Below are 20,531 nucleotides of genomic sequence, written 5' to 3'. Positions count from 1 at the left end.
TCTTTTTAGAGGATCTTTCAGGGCAATACCAGCACATGCGGATGTACATTCATGAATGACTCAACTCAAGGACCTTTGTTGGTTAGACTAACTAAAGCTACCATTAGAGATCTCAAAACCATGTCTTCAGTCTCATTAAACCCCTCTACATTCCAATTCAATTCAGAAAAGCAATTCCCGGCAGGTCACCGATTGGAAGCGTTTTGTCCAACAGCAGATCTGCTTGCTCTGGTTGATCACCAAAATAATCTTGACCTCTACAGATTATCATGGGAAAGACATTGGACTGTTCGGGTCCGAACAGATGCTATCTCTGGATTTAATGGTTACCAAAGCCTCAGTCAAAATAGTGGTATAGGATATGCTACGAGAAATCCTTATCTACATTCATTGCGCTTCGGGACAGCAGCGATAGATAATGATGTTAATCAGGCCAAGGAGCCTTCGAATGTAAATGCTGTATCTCTGGCATGGCAACCAGATGGTAACTTTCATGTCAATTCTGTTCAATAACTTTAGAAAAGAAAGGTAGACAAGGATCAAGGGTATTAAGCTCCGTCAACCATATTTTTTAGGTCAAATGATTGCAGTGGGCTTGAGCAACGGACAAATTAATGTCTATGATTATCGAGATGGGTCGTTGGCGTACAAAATGGAGCCTTCTTACAACACTCAAACAGTGCTGCCTGGGATCTCGCTTATAGCTATGGATAGCATACAATACCTCAAATGGACCGACATCCATATCGAAGACTACACACAGCCTTCGATCTTTAATGCGCATGTAAATGTTCATGATTTCAAGAGTCTTTTACTTTATGTCCACGCATGCATACTTTACATGGGATTTGCCATTTGTATCCTTTCTTTGACATACTGTTTTATCTGCATTGACACCCATTCCGTGTAGCAATATCCGATGTCAATTTTGGAATCCATGCCATTCCTTTCACCAGTTCCACAGTCAAGTGTACAGCAGAAAATGGCTGCAAGGATGTTGCTCAGGCCTTCCATTATTGGAGGGAGCAATACAACAGGGCTCCCAGGGGATGCCAAGAAAGATATTTTAGCATTAGCGGGAGCCACCGACGAACCGGATGAAGAGAGTGGCGATGTTATGAATGTACTTATTGCAGGAGACAGTCATGGGTGCTTTAAGCTGAGACTCTTCGCAGGGTTCGAGACATATCCCGTCTCTTTGACAGCATTGCTCAAGGCATATGGACTCGGATATATCGCAGTAAGAGCTCGTCTCAACGATTCTCTAATATTTTATTTTATGTTCATATGCGCCTATGTCACGCAGCTAAAATGCAAAGCAATACACGATACATGATTAGGCAGTCGATATACTGCAAATGGATATTTCGCTCGATCTTTCAGAGCTCACATTTGATGCACTGGTGTCGTATCAGCACTTGTCCACAGAGAGTGACGAGGTTGGAGGCAAACGCCTCGTTCAAATTACTGTTACTTCAGACCTACTTCACAGACAATCGCGAGAGATCCGAGTTTTGGGGCTCAAGAGACGACCCATCATTAATCTTCTAAAATATATTTCAGACAGTCTCCGCGTCCTGGAAGCCGAGTTTAAAAGGATTAGTCAGTTAAACGAGGATTGTACCGACAGCCTACAACGGGCTTTGACGAACAATGGAGGTAGGTCCTATAGGCCTTAGTAGATACGAAATATAAATTCTAGGTCTATCAGTATTAACTTGAAATGTAATGCTATAGAGGCGACAACTCCAACATACGAGTTTCTTCAACTGCTTGTGACAGGGCTTCCTAGCCCAAGCATGGATTATTATTTACAGCAAGAACTTCGACGTGATGGCCTCAAGCGATGGAACGAATCAGTGAGGGCGGCACACACAAATATTCATCGAGTGGCCTTTGAATGTATGATTCCTGCCTGTGAACGGCTACTTATCCATCTCTCCGATATTCTTGGTTGCAGTCGATGGTAAGGTCCTGTGATGTGTGACAGCTCTTTATTGGTTAAAATCTCGGGCTATCAGCTGATTCTAGCCATTGTTTTTGGCTCTCATATAACCTGTCGTCTAGGGGCGAGCGCTATAGGCCATTACGTTTGGAAGAAGCAGCGGTTCGCGACAGCATCAAGGCTGTTGGTGATTTCGTAGGCTTGATCGAACATCTTTTCCTGGTATTGAAGGTTGAGATTAAACGCTTTTCTGAATTCGAAAACTGGCTTGAACGAGGTAAGGATTTGTCACGCATTCATTTATTGAACGAGGGCAAAGATCAGAAAGTACAATATAAAAAGGACGTGTAATATATTTAACCTTTGAAATGTATATCTTATGTCGACTTAATCAGTACTAGAAGCTATAGAGCCGACCGTACGGACTGGCGATCATATAGATGATGGGCCAAGGGTATTTCCACCGGTCGACTACCAGGCTGTATCAGAATATCTCCAATCGAGCCTTTCAAATGTTGGTCTCAATGCCTTTTTCCGAGATGGAAATGAGGGTAGTTCTAAAGAAGCAGCATCATTACCTACTAACCATGTTATCGAAAACATGCACTCCAAACTACCGCAATCGTCAGGCTCGACAGCCAAGAAAAAGTCGTCACTGTCATTACCATTGGATAGGCACCTCAGTTTGATGACGCGTTGCTGCCTCGTGATATTTGAGGGCCCTGCAGAAGCTATTTCTAAAAGCATGAAAGTTGCACATACACTGGAGCTGCTTGCCCCTGCAAAGCAAAGCTGTAGGCGCTTGCGTCTGGCCACACGTTATTGCTACTATGTAAGGAACACCCTCATGTGATTACCTTTATTAATTATCACTATTTTCTTAGCTGAATGTTAAAATTATTTTTCAAATCTTTCGCACACGGTCTCTACCAACAGGAACCAGACCCTTGGTATACCTTGGCTCTTTATCTTGCGCCGTCGACCTTGTTCCCTGAGCCCTCTCGTAAGCCTAAGCTTAAGCTTCGATATACTCTTAAACCATGAAGTCCTTTTTTAAGTAACTGGCTTAAAAACATTTGTTAATTAGTATGCATCCTCCGCACACGGAAAAAATCTAAAAGTCGGCCATCTTACGACAGCCTCGACAAAGGGTTTAATAAGGATAAGAATAAACAACACCGTGAAGACACGCAACAAAGCAGTGCCATATGCCTTCCTCTCTCAGATAACAGACCTCAATCTTCCACGCATCAGCATCAATTACTCTTTTTACAACCTTTTTCATCAGGGGTCATGACACGATCCGGTCAAAAACGGAAAGCTTCTTTAACAGGCGAAAGCATTATTGCATCAGCGTCCTCTAGAGCGCGGACGAAATCCTCTTCACGATCTGCAACGCCTGGATCGCCATTGCCAACGACATCTTCGACATTTGACGCACTTGCTATGCATTCACCTACTCCAGATCTCACTAGCCGTACTGGGAACAGCACACCAGTGTCTGCCTTTGAAGGGGGGTCAGAAGATGAAGAGGAGGAAGTTAGTATTAAATGGAACAAAGTAGTCCCAACTATTGAGGTCGCCTTTTTTTCCCTCCAGGAGCATGGGTGGCCAAATGAAGAAAGGCCAGAGTCGGAAATCTCGGTTGTCTCCGGACGAAAGCAGGAGGATAGAGGGGGAAAGCCCACGTATGATGTCCGAGACATATGCTTCATTGATGACAACACCCTCGGTGTACTACTCAACTCATCCAACCCTCCGGTGCATAGAGTAACTACTGTTGTGCTCGCTACAAATATACAGCAGCAGCAACAACTACACGAGCAGTTTTTAGTCTCTATACCATTGCAAAGTTCTGGGCGACCTTTCCAGTCAATATCGCATCTCATTTCATCCGATTTAGGTTCCACCTGCTTACTCGATCAGGTGCTTCCACTTATATTAGATCCTTCATCGTCACTGACCATGTACACACTCCCAATCAATAAGTCACGAGCTGTCGCTCCAGCAACTGACCCAACAATCATGTCGCGCGTAGAATCTGGTGCTAACAAAGTCACAACAGGCGAAAAGGACGACGCACCTATTGTAGCGCCAACAGCATTAACGGCAGCAACAACAATGGTATCGGATGGTCATCAACCAACAGAATTATGCGTACAAGAAGATGATCCATTTTTGACTGGACCCTGTCGAATTGCCATTAATGAGCGTGACAGCGAGACGGTGATTGGCATCTTTGGACCTTCCGACAAAGATGCAACCATATTGCAAGGTGCGGGGAAAATTTCGATCTTTGAGTTGTGAAACCAAGACCCATGATATAAAGCGAAAATAAATCGAATCCCATCCCAATGACGCCCCAGACAAATTTGAGCAAGATTGATTCTCTTGCTCTCCATATAAAAGTATCGATATGAATATTGTCTTGTTTAATATGGAACAGGTGTTTGTGTACATGAGTTTAAAATGAAATAGAAGCGTTATATTTTACATGGGCATATAGTCTAAAAGCAGAGGAAGAAAAAAAAAAGTAATGCTACAAATTTTGTAAAAAAAAAAAAAAAAAAAAAAAGTAATAATAACAATAATAACAATTATCATAATAGTAAGGAAGCCAAACAAATAAAAAAAAAAAAAAAAAAAAAAAAAAAAAAGTGAAGCGGCCTCGAATGTAGGATGCTATAGACACTAGGCGTTCTCAAGATTGCTGCGTGCTCTTACAAGAGTTACAATGACAGTGATATCGTCTATTTTGCCTCCTGTCCTGATATGGCGAGCACTCTGGCTAAATGGTGTCCTCCTCTTTTGATCCAATGAGAACCGCCTTGCAGTGTTAGTCAGACGCTGGGAGAGTGCTCGCACTCGGCCCACAATATCACTATCAGATCCTTGATAAGGTGTTATCGTCTGACCCAGACGACGAAGTCTAGATTGTTCAATGATATCGCCCAACTCTCGTTCGACCAGCTCGATAGCCTCTTTCGTAAAGACATTATCCCAGAATCCATCCGTGGCCAGCACAATCACGTCTCCGTCCTGCAATTGATGAGTTGACTGGGCTGCATCCTTTGGAGTATCCATCACATGATGATTAGCACCAGGGTATCCTGGCGGGAGAATAGTGAGCTGATAGGGACAATTCCAAAAATGTTGTTGCGAAGGAGACTCATAAATACATTTATTATCGCGAATCAACAGGTAGGCGCTGTCACCTAGGTTGGAAGCGCGCAATGTACCTGTCATCTTGCACAACGAGAGGATACACGCCGTGCTTGATCCTATTATTTGAAGAAGGTATTTAAAAAGACCCAACAACAATATGTGAGATTTTTTTTTTTTTTTTTTTTTTTTTTTTTTTAGTTCAATTGAGGCTCAACTTCCACATTGTTGGGTCTATTTGCTCACAGTTTTGCACAAAAGCAATTGTAAACAAAGCCAAGTTATTTTTGTCCAACACATTTAATTCGACTAGACTGTCTCTGTTACCTGCTTGAACTTTGCCGCTCTGGACCAATTCTTTATAAGCCCCATCTAGGATCGATTGAGCATCCAGAGGAATTCTGTTAGACTTTTGACCATTATTTCCGTTACTACCTCCTTTAGAATCGGAATGATCGTTATCTGTCAGGCGAGCCATTGTTTCTGCATTGTCCATTAAAGCCCATGAGAACAAGGCTGGGTCAACACCAACCTATTCAGAAAAATGGTGTGCATAAATAAGTTGTAATTAACACAAGACAAAAGGAGAAAGAGAAGAGGAAAAAAAAAAAAAAAAAAAAGTAGCCGTGGGATCATCTGCTGTCCAATCGCCACTTTGATTATGCATGTCCTCCCTTTCTTTGATCCATTAAGATATCATCTCATCTCTAGAAAAAAATCTTTACCTCAGACCAGCCTCCAACACCATCAGCGACTCCTAGTGCAACTCTGCTCGGCGTTGATACATGGAAGAATGCATCCTCTCCTGCATCAACTTTTCCAACTCTCAGTTTTTGTTTCCACCACTTTACTTTGTTCTCATCTTCGTCGTCATCTGATCCAGAGGTGGAAGAAGACGCTGCAGATAATGAAGCGGATGTCCGTCTCAGGTTGCGAGATTTAGGATGCCAAGATGCAGCCAAGAGATAATTGAAGGCTACTGCAGTTCCTGATGCTGGAACGGACGAAGCTGGGTTGGCGGCGGTACCGTTGCTAGTCACAGAAGTAGGGCCACTGGTAGTTGCAGCACTGGGATCTGTAGTGCTGGTAGAAGTTGAAACAAAAGCAGAAGCAGGAACAGAAGCAGGAGCAGAAGCAGGAGCAGAATCAGAAGCAGAAGGGGATGAGGCCTGCGTCTTTTCTGACGATAAGGGATCGAATTGGTGTTGTCGTTGATGATGTTGGTGTTGTTGTTGTAATGAAGTAGCGGAGGTATGTACTTGACAAACTGCAGAAGTAACCTCAAGTGATCCAGTAGGGCTAATGATTGAAGTATTATTACAAAAAGGCTGTGGTTGTTGAGGGTGAGTAAGTAGAAGTTGGGGTGCAACAGAAAGATAACGTTGCATATGAGCCATAGTAAACGGCTTTGAGATCCAATGGGCTATCCGGTTAGATGCTGCAGTGTTGTAGAGAGCAGCAAGGCGCGGGGCCATGCCAAGGGGACGAGTGGCATTTCTTCCAAGCATCCGGATGTTGACAGGTAAAAGGGTGGAATGTGAAGTGTGAAAAAAAGGATGGATGAAGAGGAGAGTAATGAGTGGAAAGAATGGAAAGAGAGTGAGTGGAGAAAATGGACTGGACTGGACTGGACTGGACTAGACTAGACTGGAGTTAGAATGAAAGGAAAAAAGAAAAAGTTTTCCGTGGGGGGAGTTGTTTGTTTTTTTTTTTTTTTTTTTTTTTTGCACGTCATTTTACCGCTGATAAATGATATCCATACCGAGACTGCCCTCTGTGAGACGCACAGCAATTGGCACATGCTGACATACTCTGTGCAACACTCTGCAACACTGTTTATCCTTCATACTATTGCAAAACAACCAAAAGGTTCGCTATTTTATCTTTTTTTTAGCATTTAAACATTTACTACATGAACGGCAGACATTGATCTGTCCAACCCAAAGTTTCCAAGATTTGTAAAGTCGTTAAAGAATCGTTCTTCATTTAATACAAAAAGGCGGTGCTATGTTTGCTTTGTTTATCTTAAAAGTTGTCACAACTGCCAAAAAAGACTTTCGTGTTGAACTAGTTCGTCTTTTGTAGCCTATTTGCCTAGCTTCTTCCAACAACCAAAAACACAAAAATGATTTGACAGGTTAGTTATGATACGACAAAAACGTGGAAATCTCATCACGATTTCCAAAGAAGGAAAAGGACAGTTTGAGGATATGTGTCAGCATAAAGTGATCTCATGAGGAACAAAAGTATTTATTGTCCTTAGACGAGCTGGGTTAATAGCATGAAGTTATCATCACAACATAAACTGCAAAAGTCCTCTGGGACTAACTCTTGGATATGAACAGATTGATAGGTTCGTAAAAAAAATAGATCCGGTCACGATAGAATCAGGTTACATGCCAACTTGACTGAAGGGTCATGTATGTGTGTGTGTGTGCGTGGAGAGGTTAATAATAAATAAGCAGTTGTCAAGCCATAATAATGAATGGATGGATGGATGGATGAAAGGAGGGATGGACAGGTAGACTAATATAAGATAATAGGTATGGATACTTACTTAGGGAAGGATTAAAAAAAAAAAAAAAAAAAAAAAAAAAAAAAGAAAAAAGAAAAAAAGGAAAAACAGCAGATCAACACAAAGCATTTTGAAAAACAATCTCGGACTGCATTTTGGAAAAGCGCGTGTGACGCGTTCATGGTTGGATACATCTCATGACAGAAAAAGATCAATAGTCAATACACTTTATTGATGACATCTACAACTTGCTCTGCTTGCGTTGGTGCTTGGCCACTAAGAACAATTGGGTTCAGAAGAGAAAAAAAAAAAAAAAAAAAAAAAAGACATTAGTTGCCCGTACATTGATCCTATAACTCATAAAGGTTAAAAGATGAAAACAACTCACTCATAAACTCCATGATAGCCTGAGCAGATTCTTCAGATGACATCCTGACCCCAAGAAGAGTCATCTCACGGGCACTAAGTTCGTCCAATCTCTTATAATCGCAGTCGCGGATCAAAGCCTTAGTATCCTTCATTGCCTGTGGTGGGAACTTAGCAGCAGCGGTAGTAAGCTTGAGTACTTCCTCCATAAAAGTCTCCTTAGGAAAGATCCTGGAGACTACGCCGGCTTCCTTCATCTCTTCTGCAGTAAATTTGCGACCCATGAGCTAATTATATCGAAAAATAAATAGGAGTATAAATACTGATGACCAAATACTGAAACCTATTCAGCTTCCACAACATTACTGCTTAATATTGGGCAATCCCTTGGTACAATAAACTCACAAGCATCTCATTGGCACGAGAATATCCCATAACCCTAAAGAACATTGTTAAATGGCAAGTCTTAGCTTTCTTCATGAGTTAAACATGGTTTTGGAGTCTAATGTGACTCATGTGATTCGTCTTACCTAGGGAGAATCAGAGATGAGCAAGCCTCAGCACAGAAGCCTAAATCCCCAATGTAGATATTAGACAAAGAGTTGTATGAATGGATGAGAAGTCGATAATTGCATCAAATATGTGCTCTACTTGTTCTGATTTATCTTCGAAAAAGCTGAAAGCGAGTTGCTTACCAAATTGCATAAAAGGCGTATTGAAAGTAGCCTCCGGTACAGCATAGACAACATCGCAGAGGGCAGCGGATGTCACAGCAAATCCAATGGCGGGACCTAGTACAAATTGATGATATATCATAAGAGTTAGCACAGAAGCATCTGTGAGTTTGTTGTTACAATATCTGTATGGTTTTCACGGATACTCTCTGCGTCATGATGACGCTAAATGTCGAGTTCTGAATATGCCACTTAATATGTTTGCATGTGTATGTTACATGTTTAACAAAAAACCGCTAAACAAAAACCCATGTTTGACAAAAAACCGCTTAACAAAAACCCATGTTTGACAAAAAACCGCTTAACAAAAACCCATGTTTTTAACTCGGCTCAGAGGGTCAAGCTTGTCGCTCTTTTTTAGTCCTTTTTCAATTATAAGGATTTTGTTAAGTAAACCATTTATATTTGAAAGAGTCTAGCCAAAAGAGCCACAAGCTTGACCCTCTGACTCGGCTGGCCACCATTTCCGAACACAACATTTAACTTTTGTCTCAGAAAATTTTCGGCCCAATTGATCAGAAATTTAAGGAACAACCCACGGTTTACATTTTTACTTGCCGCTTTCTGCTTTTTACATACCTTGGATGGCAGCAACAATCAACTTGGGGAAGTGAATTAGTTCAGTAATAACTTTTCTATTTTTTTTTTTTTTTTTTTTTTTTTTTTTGAAAATGATAAATTTAATTAGTCTTTATTCATTTAAAGTGAAAGCCAAAAATAAGTCCAGTTTGGCAACTTACTCAGTAAAGACAGATCTCTTTTTGATGAGCCCTTCCATGTCTCCAGCAGCTTCCATTTCATCCGAATCAGGCACACCCAATTCTTGACCCGAGGAATAATATTTGCCGTTGCCAGTCAGGACAACAGCACGGACATCCTCCGATTTACGAGTCCACTCTAAAGCTTTGCCCCATTGGTCATAGACAACAGGGTTAAGAGCATTATATCTCTTGGGGCGGTTGAATGCAATAACAGCAACCCCATGCTCCAGAAGTTTAATTTCGAACATATCGAGACCAGTTGGGACGGCCATGATTCTTTTTTTTTTATTAGGGGGTTCTTAAGAAAGGGTCCAGTGGAATGTAAATGAAGAGGTCTGAATGAGAAGTGGGGAAAAAGAAGACAAAGAGAGATGAAGAGTTGGATACAAAAAATAAAGATACTTATAGCACGGTTTCATAGTTTATTGTCCAGCTGGTCTTCACTTAAACTGGGGCCTTTTTGGATAATGATGACACGTGCCGGAAAGTGGCTTATCACTCTATGCACAAAAAAAGATCTGACCCAAAGCTCGTTTGCATGTCTAGAGCAGCTTTTTATTCTCATTACGAATTACAAAACCCATTTCACTTTAAGATTTATATTCTAACAGGATGGACTTGATTACACATGGATACGGTTCCAGCTCTTCTGACAATGAGGAAGACTCGTCACTGAAGCAACCTAACAAGGTTGCAAAAATTGCCAATGCCGCGCCCGATGTCAGTCTGGAGGTAAAAAGGCAAAGTTGAAGAATGGAAAATTAGTTGATACTCAAATACTTTTTCCTAATTCTTTACTTGATATTGGTGGGGTGTATTGGATCACCATGCATTCGTAGGACCCAAATTACTCGCGTCATATTTATATCAATCCAACGGACACATCGCTTGCAGTCAATCTACCATATGATTCAATGGTTCAGCCCATTCAAGGACCGACCAATCCCTTTGCATCTAATACAAGTCAAATCCGCAGGAATGTTTGGACAGGCCATGTGGAAGAAAACATGATCTCGGATATCGACTTCAAGACACAACAACAGTCATATGCCGCGTTTGGATTTGCAAAAGACCCTAGTATTTTGAGCGTCGCAGCTAATGGACAGAGCGGATCTGGAAAAGAAGGAACAGGCTACGTGGGCAATGTTGAAAAAGCACAGCAGATGGATGGTAAGGCAGAGCTCATGTTCACTGGTTACACTATGTTACATCTTCTCATATTTACGCTATGATGTTGTTAGGCATGTTTCACCATGATTAATTTTTCTCTGTTTTTATATGCATATATGTATAAAGGCGCTACAATATGGGACAAAGTACCAAAACATCTCCGTAATAACCAAAACCAACGGAAACGCCAGACCCGTGGCGATCCATCTCAATTTGAAGGCGAGAATGCATATAGAGGACCATGGGCAGCATATGAAGGAGAGCGCATTGGTGAAATGAGCGGACCAACAGAGGAAGAACGTGAGAAGCATGAAAAGAACGTGCAGGCTGCTGAGGAAGAGAATCAAAAGCGAGGCAAAGCCACGCCTGCCAAACCCATTGCTACAGGATCCGAAAAAACCATCTTCCATGGCAAGGAAGAACACGATTACATGGGACGCACATATATGCATGTGCCTCTGGACCTCGATGTAAATCTCCTGGGTGAACCGGGGTCAAAGGAGTGTTTTGTGCCCAAAAAATTGCTACATACATGGACCGGACACACTAAGGGCGTCTCTGCCATCCGGTTCTTCCCTAAATCAGCACATTTACTTTTATCTAGTAGTATGGACTCAAAAGTCAAGGTAAGGAGCATGACTGCCGTGAATGTGAGAATATGAATCCTCTTTCTTTTATGGTCAGATTAATGTAATAACGCTGTTTTTTTTTTTTTTTTTTTTTTTTTTTTTTTTTTTTTTTTTTTTTCATTTACCCTTCATGATGGGGATGTCTATGTAGATTTGGGATGTATACCATGACCGTCGTGTACTTCGTACATATTTGGGGCATTCTAAGGCTGTCCGTGATGTCACATTCAATAATGACGGTACCAGGTTCATCAGTGCTTCATATGATCGCAACATGAAGCTTTGGGATACAGAGACTGGAAAATGTATCTCTACGTTTTCAACCAAAAAGATTCCATATGTGGTCAAGTTCAACCCAGATGGAGACAAGCAGCATATTTTTTTGGCAGGATGTTCTGATCACAAGATATATCAATTTGATATCAATTCTGGAGAGATTATCCAGGAATATGACCAACATTTGGGAGCTGTGAACTCGATTACATTTGTGGATGAAAACCGTCGATTCGTAACCACCTCAGATGACAAATCTTTAAGGGCTTGGGAATTTGATATTCCAGTCGTGATCAAGTATATTGCAGAACCAGACATGCATTCCATGCCCGCTGTCGCTCTCAGTCCGAACCGTAAGTACTTTTCTTTCTTTTCCTTCTCTATACTAGCGTCCTATCTGTATCTATGTTAATCATTTTAATGTTTATATTTGTACTTCTTTCCACAAATATAGAGAAATGGTTAGCTTGTCAATCTCTTGACAATCAGATTTTCATCTACGGTGCCAAGGACCGATTCCGTCAAAACCGTAAAAAGCTGTTCACGGGACATATAGTAGCAGGATATGCCTGTCAGCCCTCATTCTCGCCGGATGGCCGGTATTTGTCCTCTGGAGACTCAGAGGGCAATCTTTGGGTCTGGGATTGGAAGACATGCAAAGTCCACAAGAAGTTCAAGGCACATAGCGAAGTTGTCATTGATTGCGCATGGCACCCACATGAGACATCTCTGGTTGCAACAGCATCCTGGGACTCGACCATCAAATTATGGGTCTAAAAACAAAAAAAAAAAAAAAAAAAAAAAACGTATCCATCTGCATTTTCTTTTTTTCTTTATTTCGCTTAAAAGAAAAATGTTAAGTAATAATAATGACAATGAATAGAAAGGAGGGAAGGAAGAGTGGTCGATTTTATGTATGTTATTTCGTCAATGTCTCAATGTCGCCATCATTCGTCCAATGTCAACAGATTAGAGTCCAAAGCCCGCTTATATATTTCTTGCAGCTGCCTCATTGACGAGCGTGCCAATTGTTCCCGGCTCATCATTGTTTTAATAGCACCAAAATACTTGAGACAGTGCAGCGTCAAATAAGTTGAACACTCGAGTCTACAAACATTTTCAAAGACTTCTCCGATTGTATCGCTGGAGAAATTCTCTTGGGTCCATCGTTCCAGATCCATATCATACATGACCCGCAGAAGACCTTCGAAATGGTTTGGGTATGGAAGACATAGTTCCAACAATGGGGTCTTCCTGTAGTTACCATCCTCCTCCCCTTCTTCCTCTCTTTCGTTGTTATTGCTATTATTATTGCCATTATTGTTGCTGTTGCTGCTGTTTCTGCTCTCGCCTTGTTGGCCATCCAGGCCCTTGTAGGCTTTCGAATTTAGTAAACCCATGACGTTGGACGCAAGTGGTGATGATGGTGGCTGTGGCTGTCGCAATTGTTCGCGACTGAGGCCTGGCGATTGCTCTAATGGGAATGGGATCTGGCAAGCTTCTGATTCCGGGATCCATCTTAGACAATTTAGACGATTGTGATTGATTTCTTCATTGTTGGAACTATCTTCTCTGTGCACAAGGAAAAAATCGCGAAAGACTGCAGAGGCAGATGATAAGAACTGAGCCATCACATAACAGTAGTAAAAACCGTCGCTGTCGTTGGATTGATGTTGTGGAAGTTGTGATTGAAGCTCTGTTGTGAGTTGTTGCTGATGATTGTGATTGCATTCGCCTTCACTTTGGCGTTGGCCTTGCTGAAATGTCGATATTCTATGCTGCTGTAACTCCGAATGGTTATCCTCTCTTTGCATGTCTTTTACGACGATCAACCGATGACTTGCATACTCGGGATATTGTAGCCAGTCAATGTTGCATTGTCGCAAGATATCTGCCACATAGATAGGATCCTCTGCACTGTAATTTTCGTCCCTTTCGTCTTCTGATTGGAGCCCTTCGTACGTATTCCCAGAGTCAGTATCACCATCACCACTACCATCTTCATCGCCGCCATTATGGCTATTATCAATACTATCGTCATTATTATTATCATCAGCACCGACATAGTTGTATCTCACACTGTGATAGTCGTCACTGTCTATGTCTTTATCTACGCCATTATCGACTGTAATGTAAGGGTCGTCATTGTTACTACTCATATGGTATAGGTCCTTATGCCTGTCTCCGCCTTCCAGTTGTTCCTCCAGGTTGTTCGCATTACTTGGACTTGTTTGGTTCAGTTCCTCCAAGCTATCATCTTCATTATCATCATCATCTTCATAGCCATTATTGCTGTCAATTTCCTGAGTGATTGTCGAAGAAAGTGGAACAGAATCGAATTGCGGCATTTCTGTTTGAAGATCGTATCAGGGAAATGGAGAGGGATGCAGAGAAGGGGAGGAAAAAAAAAAAAAAATCTTGAGATTTATTTTGCGTGCTGATCACAACGTTCAACAATGGGCGAATGGAAATAGTACATTTTGATTGGTCAGAAACGCGTTCACAATGAGCCTGGGAATAAAAAAAAATGTTGGTAACAGTTATTAAACTAAACAATAATCTCTCCCGTTCCATCCTCGCTTACATTGCTTCTAAAGTTATCGTTTCGGAATTTGCTCTTACCGCTATCCGAGATACTTTCGTTGCATTGTGAAGCATCACTACCACCGCAACCACTATTACTTTGGCTATTTTGGTTCCTATTTCCTTGGCGACGGACCTTGCGTTTTGCCTCCTTGACTTTTTGTCGTAAGTCGTCATTTTCTGTCACGATCTCATGCATCATTTCCATATACATAAGTGACTCCATCTGGATTAATGAAGAAAAATAAGAATAAAAATAAAATAAAATAAAAGCAATTCAGTCTTTGAAGCTTTAAGAAATTCAACACTGATGTAAAGTGTCTACAAAAAAAAAAAAAAAAAAAAAAAAAGCTCACCTTTGCAGCTTGGAGCTCTCGTTCGAGCTTGGCGCATTTTTCATGCATCTTCCTACGAAACTCCATTAGATCGCGCTGTCGGTTCTGCTTTTCTGTTTCTAATAAGCGTTTCAGATCATGGACCTGGTTTTCCAATGCCTGAGATTTCCTCTCCATAATCCTGGAATCATCTGAGCGACGTTTGTGGGCCGCTATAGTTATTGGGCCATATCCGATCGAGGGATTCACTGATGGGCTGCCACTATCTTGAATCGTATCCTCACTGAAAAAACTATCCTCGCTATTATTAATGCTATTACTGTTATTATTATTATTATTATTATTATTATTATTATCATTACTATTATTGTTCGTGTCAGAGTTGCCGGGTAAAAAAGCAGTCAGGCCAACATAACTATTGTCATATTCGAGTGAGAGTAAGCGATTTCGAAGCCTCATCGCCTCTTCTTGTGAATTACTCAATGTTTCCTCCAATTTTTCAATCTACAAAAAAAAAGGGAGTGAGGAACTTTAGTACTTGGGGACATATAAAATAAAATATAACGACGCTTAAGAAAGCAACATACGCGATCTTGCTTAACGATTCGCTCATGAAAAAAATCCTCTTGCTGAGCCTGCTGGTCACTATGGACCTTAGATCTCCATAATAGAAAGTTCCTTTCCATGGTCGCAATCTTCTCCTTAGTCTGGTCAAGTTCCTTTGTCAGCGCTTGCCTTTCTTCATCCGCTTTCAAGTATGTCTGCCCCAGCTCTTTTTGTAAGGCCGAGGTTTGCTTTTTAGAATGCTCAAGGGTCATATTCTTATTGAGAATTGTGTGGTACAGCGTCTCAATATATCCCTGCAATTCTGGTAAACTCCTCTGTGTGACAAAGCAGACGCACAAGCCATGATCCATAATATGTCGGTAGAGTGAGTATAAGTAAAAAATAAAAAGAACCTACAGTCAGTACTTATCAGCCTGAAGAGTTTTGTATTGCCTTTTTTTTTTTTTTTTTTTTTTTTTTTACCTCGGATTTCATATAAATAACATGATGGCTCAGCTGCTCCTGATCTAGTCCTGGACCATGTCCGTGTCCGAGCCATGAAGAACCCACTGAAGACCGATGAGAATCGTATCCACTAGTCTTATATCCCGCTATGGACTGATGCCGCACAGATGAATCTTTTCCTGGCTCGATCCCACTTACCACAGACGGTCGACGCTTCCCAACAGTTACACTTGCAACCGCTGCTGCGACTTTAGATAACGTCGATTGTGGTTTAGCAACAGGGGTCGGTACTGGCGTTGATGTTGGCGATGCTGTCATTGCTAATACTGGAGTGGTAGTGGCGCCTGTATTAAAGGAAGGGGCATGGTCTGCTAAGGAATGTATTTGTGTTGGAGGCAAATACCATCCTGAATCAGATATTGAAGGAGCAGATACGGAGGATAAGATTGGCCCTCCTGGCGTGATTAGCCCTTGGCTACTGCTGGTATGGGCGGCTCTAGTCTGACATACGTTCATGGCCTGAGCATCCAAAGATTGTTTCCTAGTTGGTTGTGGGATCAGAGAACCAAAAGACAGGCCACTCATCCTACTCTTAGCTATCGGAGGCGGAGCGTCCAGGAGGGGAAAATTTGCCTTCCTTCCAGGACTGCCTGAGGTGCTTGCGGCCGAAGTAGCATTGACGACAGACGCGACCTGTGCGGCTGCCTGATGATGTTGGGAACTGCTCTTGGGAATAGAGAATTTACGGAACCGTAAGAAGTCAAAGATGGAGGATGATCGTTGAGGTGTATGAGGGCGCGATCCGGTTTCGCTACTATCTTCTCGTTTACTAGCATGACTGATATTGCTATTATTGGTCTCGTTGGTATAGTGGAAATGTTCCTGGTCAGGAGTGGAGGCTATCGGACTGATGCTCTCGTCATATTCCCACCTAGTTTTTGTAGGCAAAGAAACATCACACTGAATGTCCGAAATCACGCTCCTACCAGGAGATGGAAATTGTTGTTGTTGAACACGAGGTGATGGAGGAAGCAGTACAGAGACAGATATAGGCATAGATGGCATAGATGTGGTTGGGAAAGTAGATGTCCGCTGAATAATTTTAGATGGAGCGGATCCTGATCGATTTCTTGTATCATGCTGAAATTGCTGCGGAGGCGTCTGCGACTGAAATGGCGTGAAGTTTGTTTGCTCTAGGAATTTTGATCCTACAGAGTTATTGGTTGTGTTGGCTACTTCTGCACTCGACGACATGCCATTGGGCCGTGACTTCATCGAGGTTGCCGTGGGCGAGGGTGTAAACCTTGAAGTTTCCTTATCTCGATCGTGATGCATCATAGCTGTCGATTGGGAATCCGTGCTCTCTTGCCGAGTAGAGCTGTATTGCGCTTCCTGTTGTTGTTGTTCTTGTCGGTTCAATTTTTGAAGGAGATCATATCCATAATGGCTGCGAGAATGTTGGATTCGTTGGTGTTGGAATGGGGGTGGTGTAGCCGTATTCCGTCGACAGTGCTCAGCGATATTAATGGCTCCTACAAGGTTACCTTGACCATCATCGTTCTTATCCCGGTGAAATCCAGCTATACCCATGTCTAGGTTTGTGATATCCTTTGATGTAGCATTCGTCTTGTATAAAGATCTATCCATACCTCCGACATGCTCTTCTTCTACTTTGAGAAACCTATCAGGCTTTTGGATGAGGTTGTAATTACTGAGGGTATTCACATTTGGATCACTGTCTATATGTTGTAGCTGTGATGGCTTTAGCGCTTTGGGGCCTTTGTGTCTATTGCGGTGTAGATCGACAGGAGATTGTTCACGGCTATAACTATTGTTGTGATAATCAAAGTCATAGGCTCTAGTTGAGCCGGATTGATGGGACGTCATGGCTTTTGTTTATGCTGAGCGTTTGTTGTGGAGGGTATTGATTGCTGTCGTTATTAGTGAATAGTTATTAAGTAAATAGTCAAAAATGGGGAGAGCAGGCCCAAGTAATCGATACAAATAAGCTGTAAATGGTGAAAGGCCAACAAGGCGATGGAAATGTAAAGGAGATTAAAAAATAAAAATAAAAATGATAAAAAAGGTCGTAAAGGCACAACAAGGGATATAAAGAGAAAAAGGGCCAATCCTTGGGAATCACTGCTGATCAGTCAGATCAGAGTATTAAGAGAAAGTGATGACAAACTCGGGTAGAAAGAACCTGTTTTATTGTCGCTACCACAAAATACTCTTAACAGACATAACATTCTCACACCGAATGCCATTCGTATTCAAGGCATCCAACACGGAGTCACGGAGCGATACTTCTATTTCTGCTATGCTTATTTAGGTCCATTCTTGCCCGTGATTTATCGCCCATCCAGGGTTCTTTTCTTAAACAAGGCGTGATACCATGCTTGGAGACTCCCTAAGAAATCATTCTTGAGCTTTGACTCAGCCATGATCTTGTTGTACCAAATAGTCTTTGATCCTGTCATGATGAACTGCTATTCTACATGAACCTCTCCTTCTCTCTTTAATAGCGAGATGTTAAATATCTACAGTGGTGGATTCAAAAAAAAAAAAACACAATTTGCACTTGGTTCGTGTTGGAACAAACAAAGCAAAGAGTCCCTTGGCAACCAGGATGGTCTCCTATCTCTCCAAATTTCCAAAGACCCTTTTTGAGAAAAAAAAAAATTTAAGGAGCAATTTTATTCGAATCATTTTTTCTTTATTTCATATCATTTCTGTCAAGACTAAAGAAATAAACAACTATTGAAGGATCGAATAGTGCTGCAAATCAATTGCAATCAGCAATCATTTTCCAAAATAAAAAAAAAAAATCAGAAAACGGATCTGATCTAATGTTTGATCAAAAAATCAATAATCGCCTCCAACTCTCCTCCAAAATCACGCACAACTGTTCGGAATGCGGGCGTGTCCTGGAAACCCATGTCGATCAACGTCCGGATTTCTTGCTCAAATTCATTGGGATCCGCAAACGGGTTCATATCATCTGTTGCTGTGCTCAATGGTCTGGCTGTCCTATCTTGCACAGGCTCGGTTCTTGGGACTGTTGTCTGCCTTGGATTGGATGAATGGACGGTTGTCGGCACGTTGACTTGAGAGCGAGAGGGTTCTGCCGAAGATACTGCTGGACCTGGCCAAATATCAGCCAGACTGCCGCCACCTACAACAGGCCGTGATGAGGCAGCAGTTCCATCGATAAAGGTACCAAAGCAATTTTGCCTTCCGGCCCTACGAGCTTTCAAAGTCTGGAATCTTCTCATTTGGTCCTGAAGCCCTTGACTGTTATAAAAAGAACTATTCGCATTCTCGACTTCTTCATCTTCATCTTCTTGCTGGCTGAATTCATGCACTGTCTGACGGCGCCTGAGTCTTTCAGCCGCATCGGCTGTGGAAGCTCCACTACTGGACCCAGAGCCTGAGTTGGTACCAGGTCTATGGAATGAACCAAAGTCGGATGGTCTGCCCGGGAGCGAACCAGGTGTTGAACCTGCATCATTTGATGAGGTGTACAAGGGTGCAGGTTCTGATACCTCGGCTTCACGTGCCCTAATCTCAGCCTCAGCCTCGCGTGCCTTCTCCTCCGCTTCAGCTTCACGCACCTTGGCTTCGGCCTCAGCTTCACGTGCCTTAATCTCAGCATGTTCCGCAGCATCGCGTTCATTAGCTTTGGCGTCAGCCTCGGCCACTTCGGCCTCAGTGCCCCACACCCAGCCGTATCTGGCACGTTCCAAAGGAGGAAGATGTTTTCGGTCATGATCAGGCATACGTCCCCAGACCCACGTTTTCCTGGGATTGGGCTCCGGTGCCTTTGGTACATAGGGTTTAATATCATCCTCGTGAGGTTTATCGCTCCACACCCAACCATACTTGGTGGGCTGACCGGATGTTTGGGCATGATCAGGGAGAGGCGCCCAGACATATCTAGGCTTGACACGGATCTCTGGTGGATTATTTGGGAAGGAGCCCGGCATCGATGCAGCCGAGGACGAAGCCGAAGATGAGGACGAACTCGAAGACGACGATATTTCATCATTAGAGTCAGTTTCGGCATCCACAGCCTTAGTCTTTCCAAGTTTGACAGAGTTAATCTCTTCTTTGGCCTCCGAGTCGCTAGACACTGGAGAGCGAGGGGTCTTGATGGTGAATGATCTGTCTGCCTTTGGCAATGCGTTGCTGAATGGGAAATTCTTCGAAAATGGCGAAGGCTTGGAGGTATGGATACTTTTACTCCGTCCAAGTCCAGAAGAAGAGTTGGCCTCTGTAGATGAGTTCATAAACGGAACTGAAGGGAACAAAGGCATTGCAGGCGGTGGAACCGGGGTCAGAGGGGGGATCGGGAAGACTGTAGACATAGAAGGCATTGGCGGCATATAAGGCATATGAGGCATATGAGGCATGGGAGGCATAGGAGGCATAGGAGGCATAGGAGGCATAGGAGGCATAGGAGCTACAGGGCGTGCAGGTGGCATACCTGGCATTGCGGATCCAAACATACTATGTCGGTAACCATGGTTATAGCCAAATGGATGCTTGGGGCGGTTAGCATGGTGTTGACGAAGTTCATGGAACCGAGGGATTTTATATTGATTATTAGCCTTGGCTGTTGCCTCTTTAGCCTGAGCAGCAGCCTGAGCAGCAGCCTGAGCAGCAGCCTGAATAGCAGCTTCTTGGGCTTGGGCTGCAGCGCGTGAAGCTGCCTCTTGCGCCTGATTGACAGCCTGAGAGGCAGAACCCTGAACAGTCTGGGCCTGCTCTTGCAAGTAGTCTGCGAACGATTCGACATTCACTTTGACATTGCTTAAAATCTATCAGTAGGCGATAAAGAATGTTTACAGAGTATATTAGAATAGATGAAAAGCATAAAATGCTAACTTTATACTCTTTATACTATTATAATACGAGCATTACTCATTATTACCTTATTCATGATACTTCCGGCGAGGGACACAAGCTGTGGGTTATTCTGGATAACATCCTGGAACTCCTTGACTAATTGTTGGAACTGATCAAAAAGCGCTTGCTCCTCAGGATT

At 42.5% G+C, this 20,531-nt stretch overlaps 7 protein-coding genes across 7 annotated transcripts; 3 read left to right on the top strand and 4 right to left on the bottom strand.

Annotated features, from left to right (window-relative positions):
• Positions 1–1,117: 1,117 nt before the first annotated feature.
• Positions 1,118–2,989, top strand: BCR41DRAFT_373339 (anaphase-promoting complex, cyclosome, subunit 4-domain-containing protein; the record flags this gene model as incomplete). Its single annotated transcript, XM_022026770.1, has 6 exons — positions 1,118–1,240; positions 1,341–1,659; positions 1,738–1,966; positions 2,068–2,222; positions 2,341–2,777; positions 2,882–2,989. The coding sequence occupies 6 exons, from the start codon at positions 1,118–1,120 to the stop codon at positions 2,987–2,989; spliced, it is 1,371 nt and encodes a 456-aa protein (XP_021878175.1).
• On the top strand, positions 2,972–4,495 carry BCR41DRAFT_147987 (hypothetical protein). Its single transcript, XM_022019582.1, has one exon. The coding sequence runs from the start codon at positions 3,239–3,241 to the stop codon at positions 4,250–4,252; it is 1,014 nt and encodes a 337-aa protein (XP_021878174.1). The 5' UTR covers positions 2,972–3,238; the 3' UTR covers positions 4,253–4,495.
• A 141-nt stretch (positions 4,496–4,636) lies between these two features.
• Positions 4,637–6,786, bottom strand: BCR41DRAFT_339913 (phosphatase 2C-like domain-containing protein; the record flags this gene model as incomplete). Its single annotated transcript, XM_022022177.1, has 4 exons — positions 5,833–6,786; positions 5,435–5,639; positions 4,870–5,226; positions 4,637–4,809 (listed from the first exon to the last, which is right to left on the bottom strand). Exons 1-4 carry the CDS (start codon positions 6,613–6,615, stop codon positions 4,637–4,639), a joined length of 1,518 nt encoding a protein of 505 aa, XP_021878173.1. The 5' UTR covers positions 6,616–6,786.
• Positions 6,787–7,838: 1,052 nt separating this feature from the next.
• BCR41DRAFT_424565 (ClpP/crotonase-like domain-containing protein) lies at positions 7,839–9,887 on the bottom strand. The gene is made up of 7 exons (XM_022030454.1): positions 9,463–9,887; positions 9,302–9,357; positions 8,684–8,779; positions 8,519–8,558; positions 8,394–8,427; positions 8,011–8,275; positions 7,839–7,898 (listed from the first exon to the last, which is right to left on the bottom strand). Exons 1-7 carry the CDS (start codon positions 9,753–9,755, stop codon positions 7,864–7,866), a joined length of 819 nt encoding a protein of 272 aa, XP_021878172.1. The 5' UTR covers positions 9,756–9,887; the 3' UTR covers positions 7,839–7,863.
• A 153-nt stretch (positions 9,888–10,040) lies between these two features.
• BCR41DRAFT_424564 (WD40-repeat-containing domain protein) lies at positions 10,041–12,332 on the top strand (the record flags this gene model as incomplete). The annotated part of the gene is made up of 5 exons (XM_022030453.1): positions 10,041–10,215; positions 10,323–10,653; positions 10,780–11,279; positions 11,434–11,908; positions 12,010–12,332. Exons 1-5 carry the CDS (start codon positions 10,096–10,098, stop codon positions 12,330–12,332), a joined length of 1,749 nt encoding a protein of 582 aa, XP_021878171.1. The 5' UTR covers positions 10,041–10,095.
• A 170-nt stretch (positions 12,333–12,502) lies between these two features.
• BCR41DRAFT_424563 (hypothetical protein) lies at positions 12,503–17,371 on the bottom strand (the record flags this gene model as incomplete). The annotated part of the gene is made up of 5 exons (XM_022030452.1): positions 12,503–13,858; positions 14,140–14,364; positions 14,495–14,977; positions 15,061–15,354; positions 15,503–17,371. The coding sequence occupies 5 exons, from the start codon at positions 17,369–17,371 to the stop codon at positions 12,503–12,505; spliced, it is 4,227 nt and encodes a 1,408-aa protein (XP_021878170.1).
• Positions 17,372–18,330: 959 nt separating this feature from the next.
• On the bottom strand, positions 18,331–20,531 carry BCR41DRAFT_373332 (hypothetical protein; the record flags this gene model as incomplete). Its single annotated transcript, XM_022026769.1, has 2 exons — positions 18,331–20,304; positions 20,418–20,531. Coding segments are annotated over 2 exons (2,088 nt in total), but the record flags the coding sequence as incomplete, so codon positions are not given.

Source organism: Lobosporangium transversale (assembly GCF_002105155.1).
Source record: "Lobosporangium transversale strain NRRL 3116 chromosome Unknown BCR41scaffold_39, whole genome shotgun sequence".
NCBI lineage: Eukaryota > Fungi > Mortierellomycota > Mortierellomycetes > Mortierellales > Mortierellaceae > Lobosporangium > Lobosporangium transversale.
The sequence above is the reverse complement of the archived record's forward strand: the minus strand, read 5'-3'. Positions and strand labels throughout refer to the sequence as shown.

Excerpts from the sequence above, each read along its gene's own strand:
- BCR41DRAFT_147987 (XM_022019582.1), top strand. The coding sequence starts at position 3,239 with ATGACACGATCCGGTCAAAAACGGAAAGCTTCTTTAACAGGCGAAAGC.
- BCR41DRAFT_424565 (XM_022030454.1), bottom strand. The coding sequence starts at position 9,755 with ATGGCCGTCCCAACTGGTCTCGATATGTTCGAAATTAAACTTCTGGAG. Across the intron at positions 8,780-9,301 it reads GATTGTTGCTGCCATCCAAG|GTCCCGCCATTGGATTTGCT; the intron begins GTATGTAAAAAG and ends AATTTGTACTAG. Across the intron at positions 8,559-8,683 it reads TACGCCTTTTATGCAATTTG|GCTTCTGTGCTGAGGCTTGC; the intron begins GTAAGCAACTCG and ends TTGGGGATTTAG.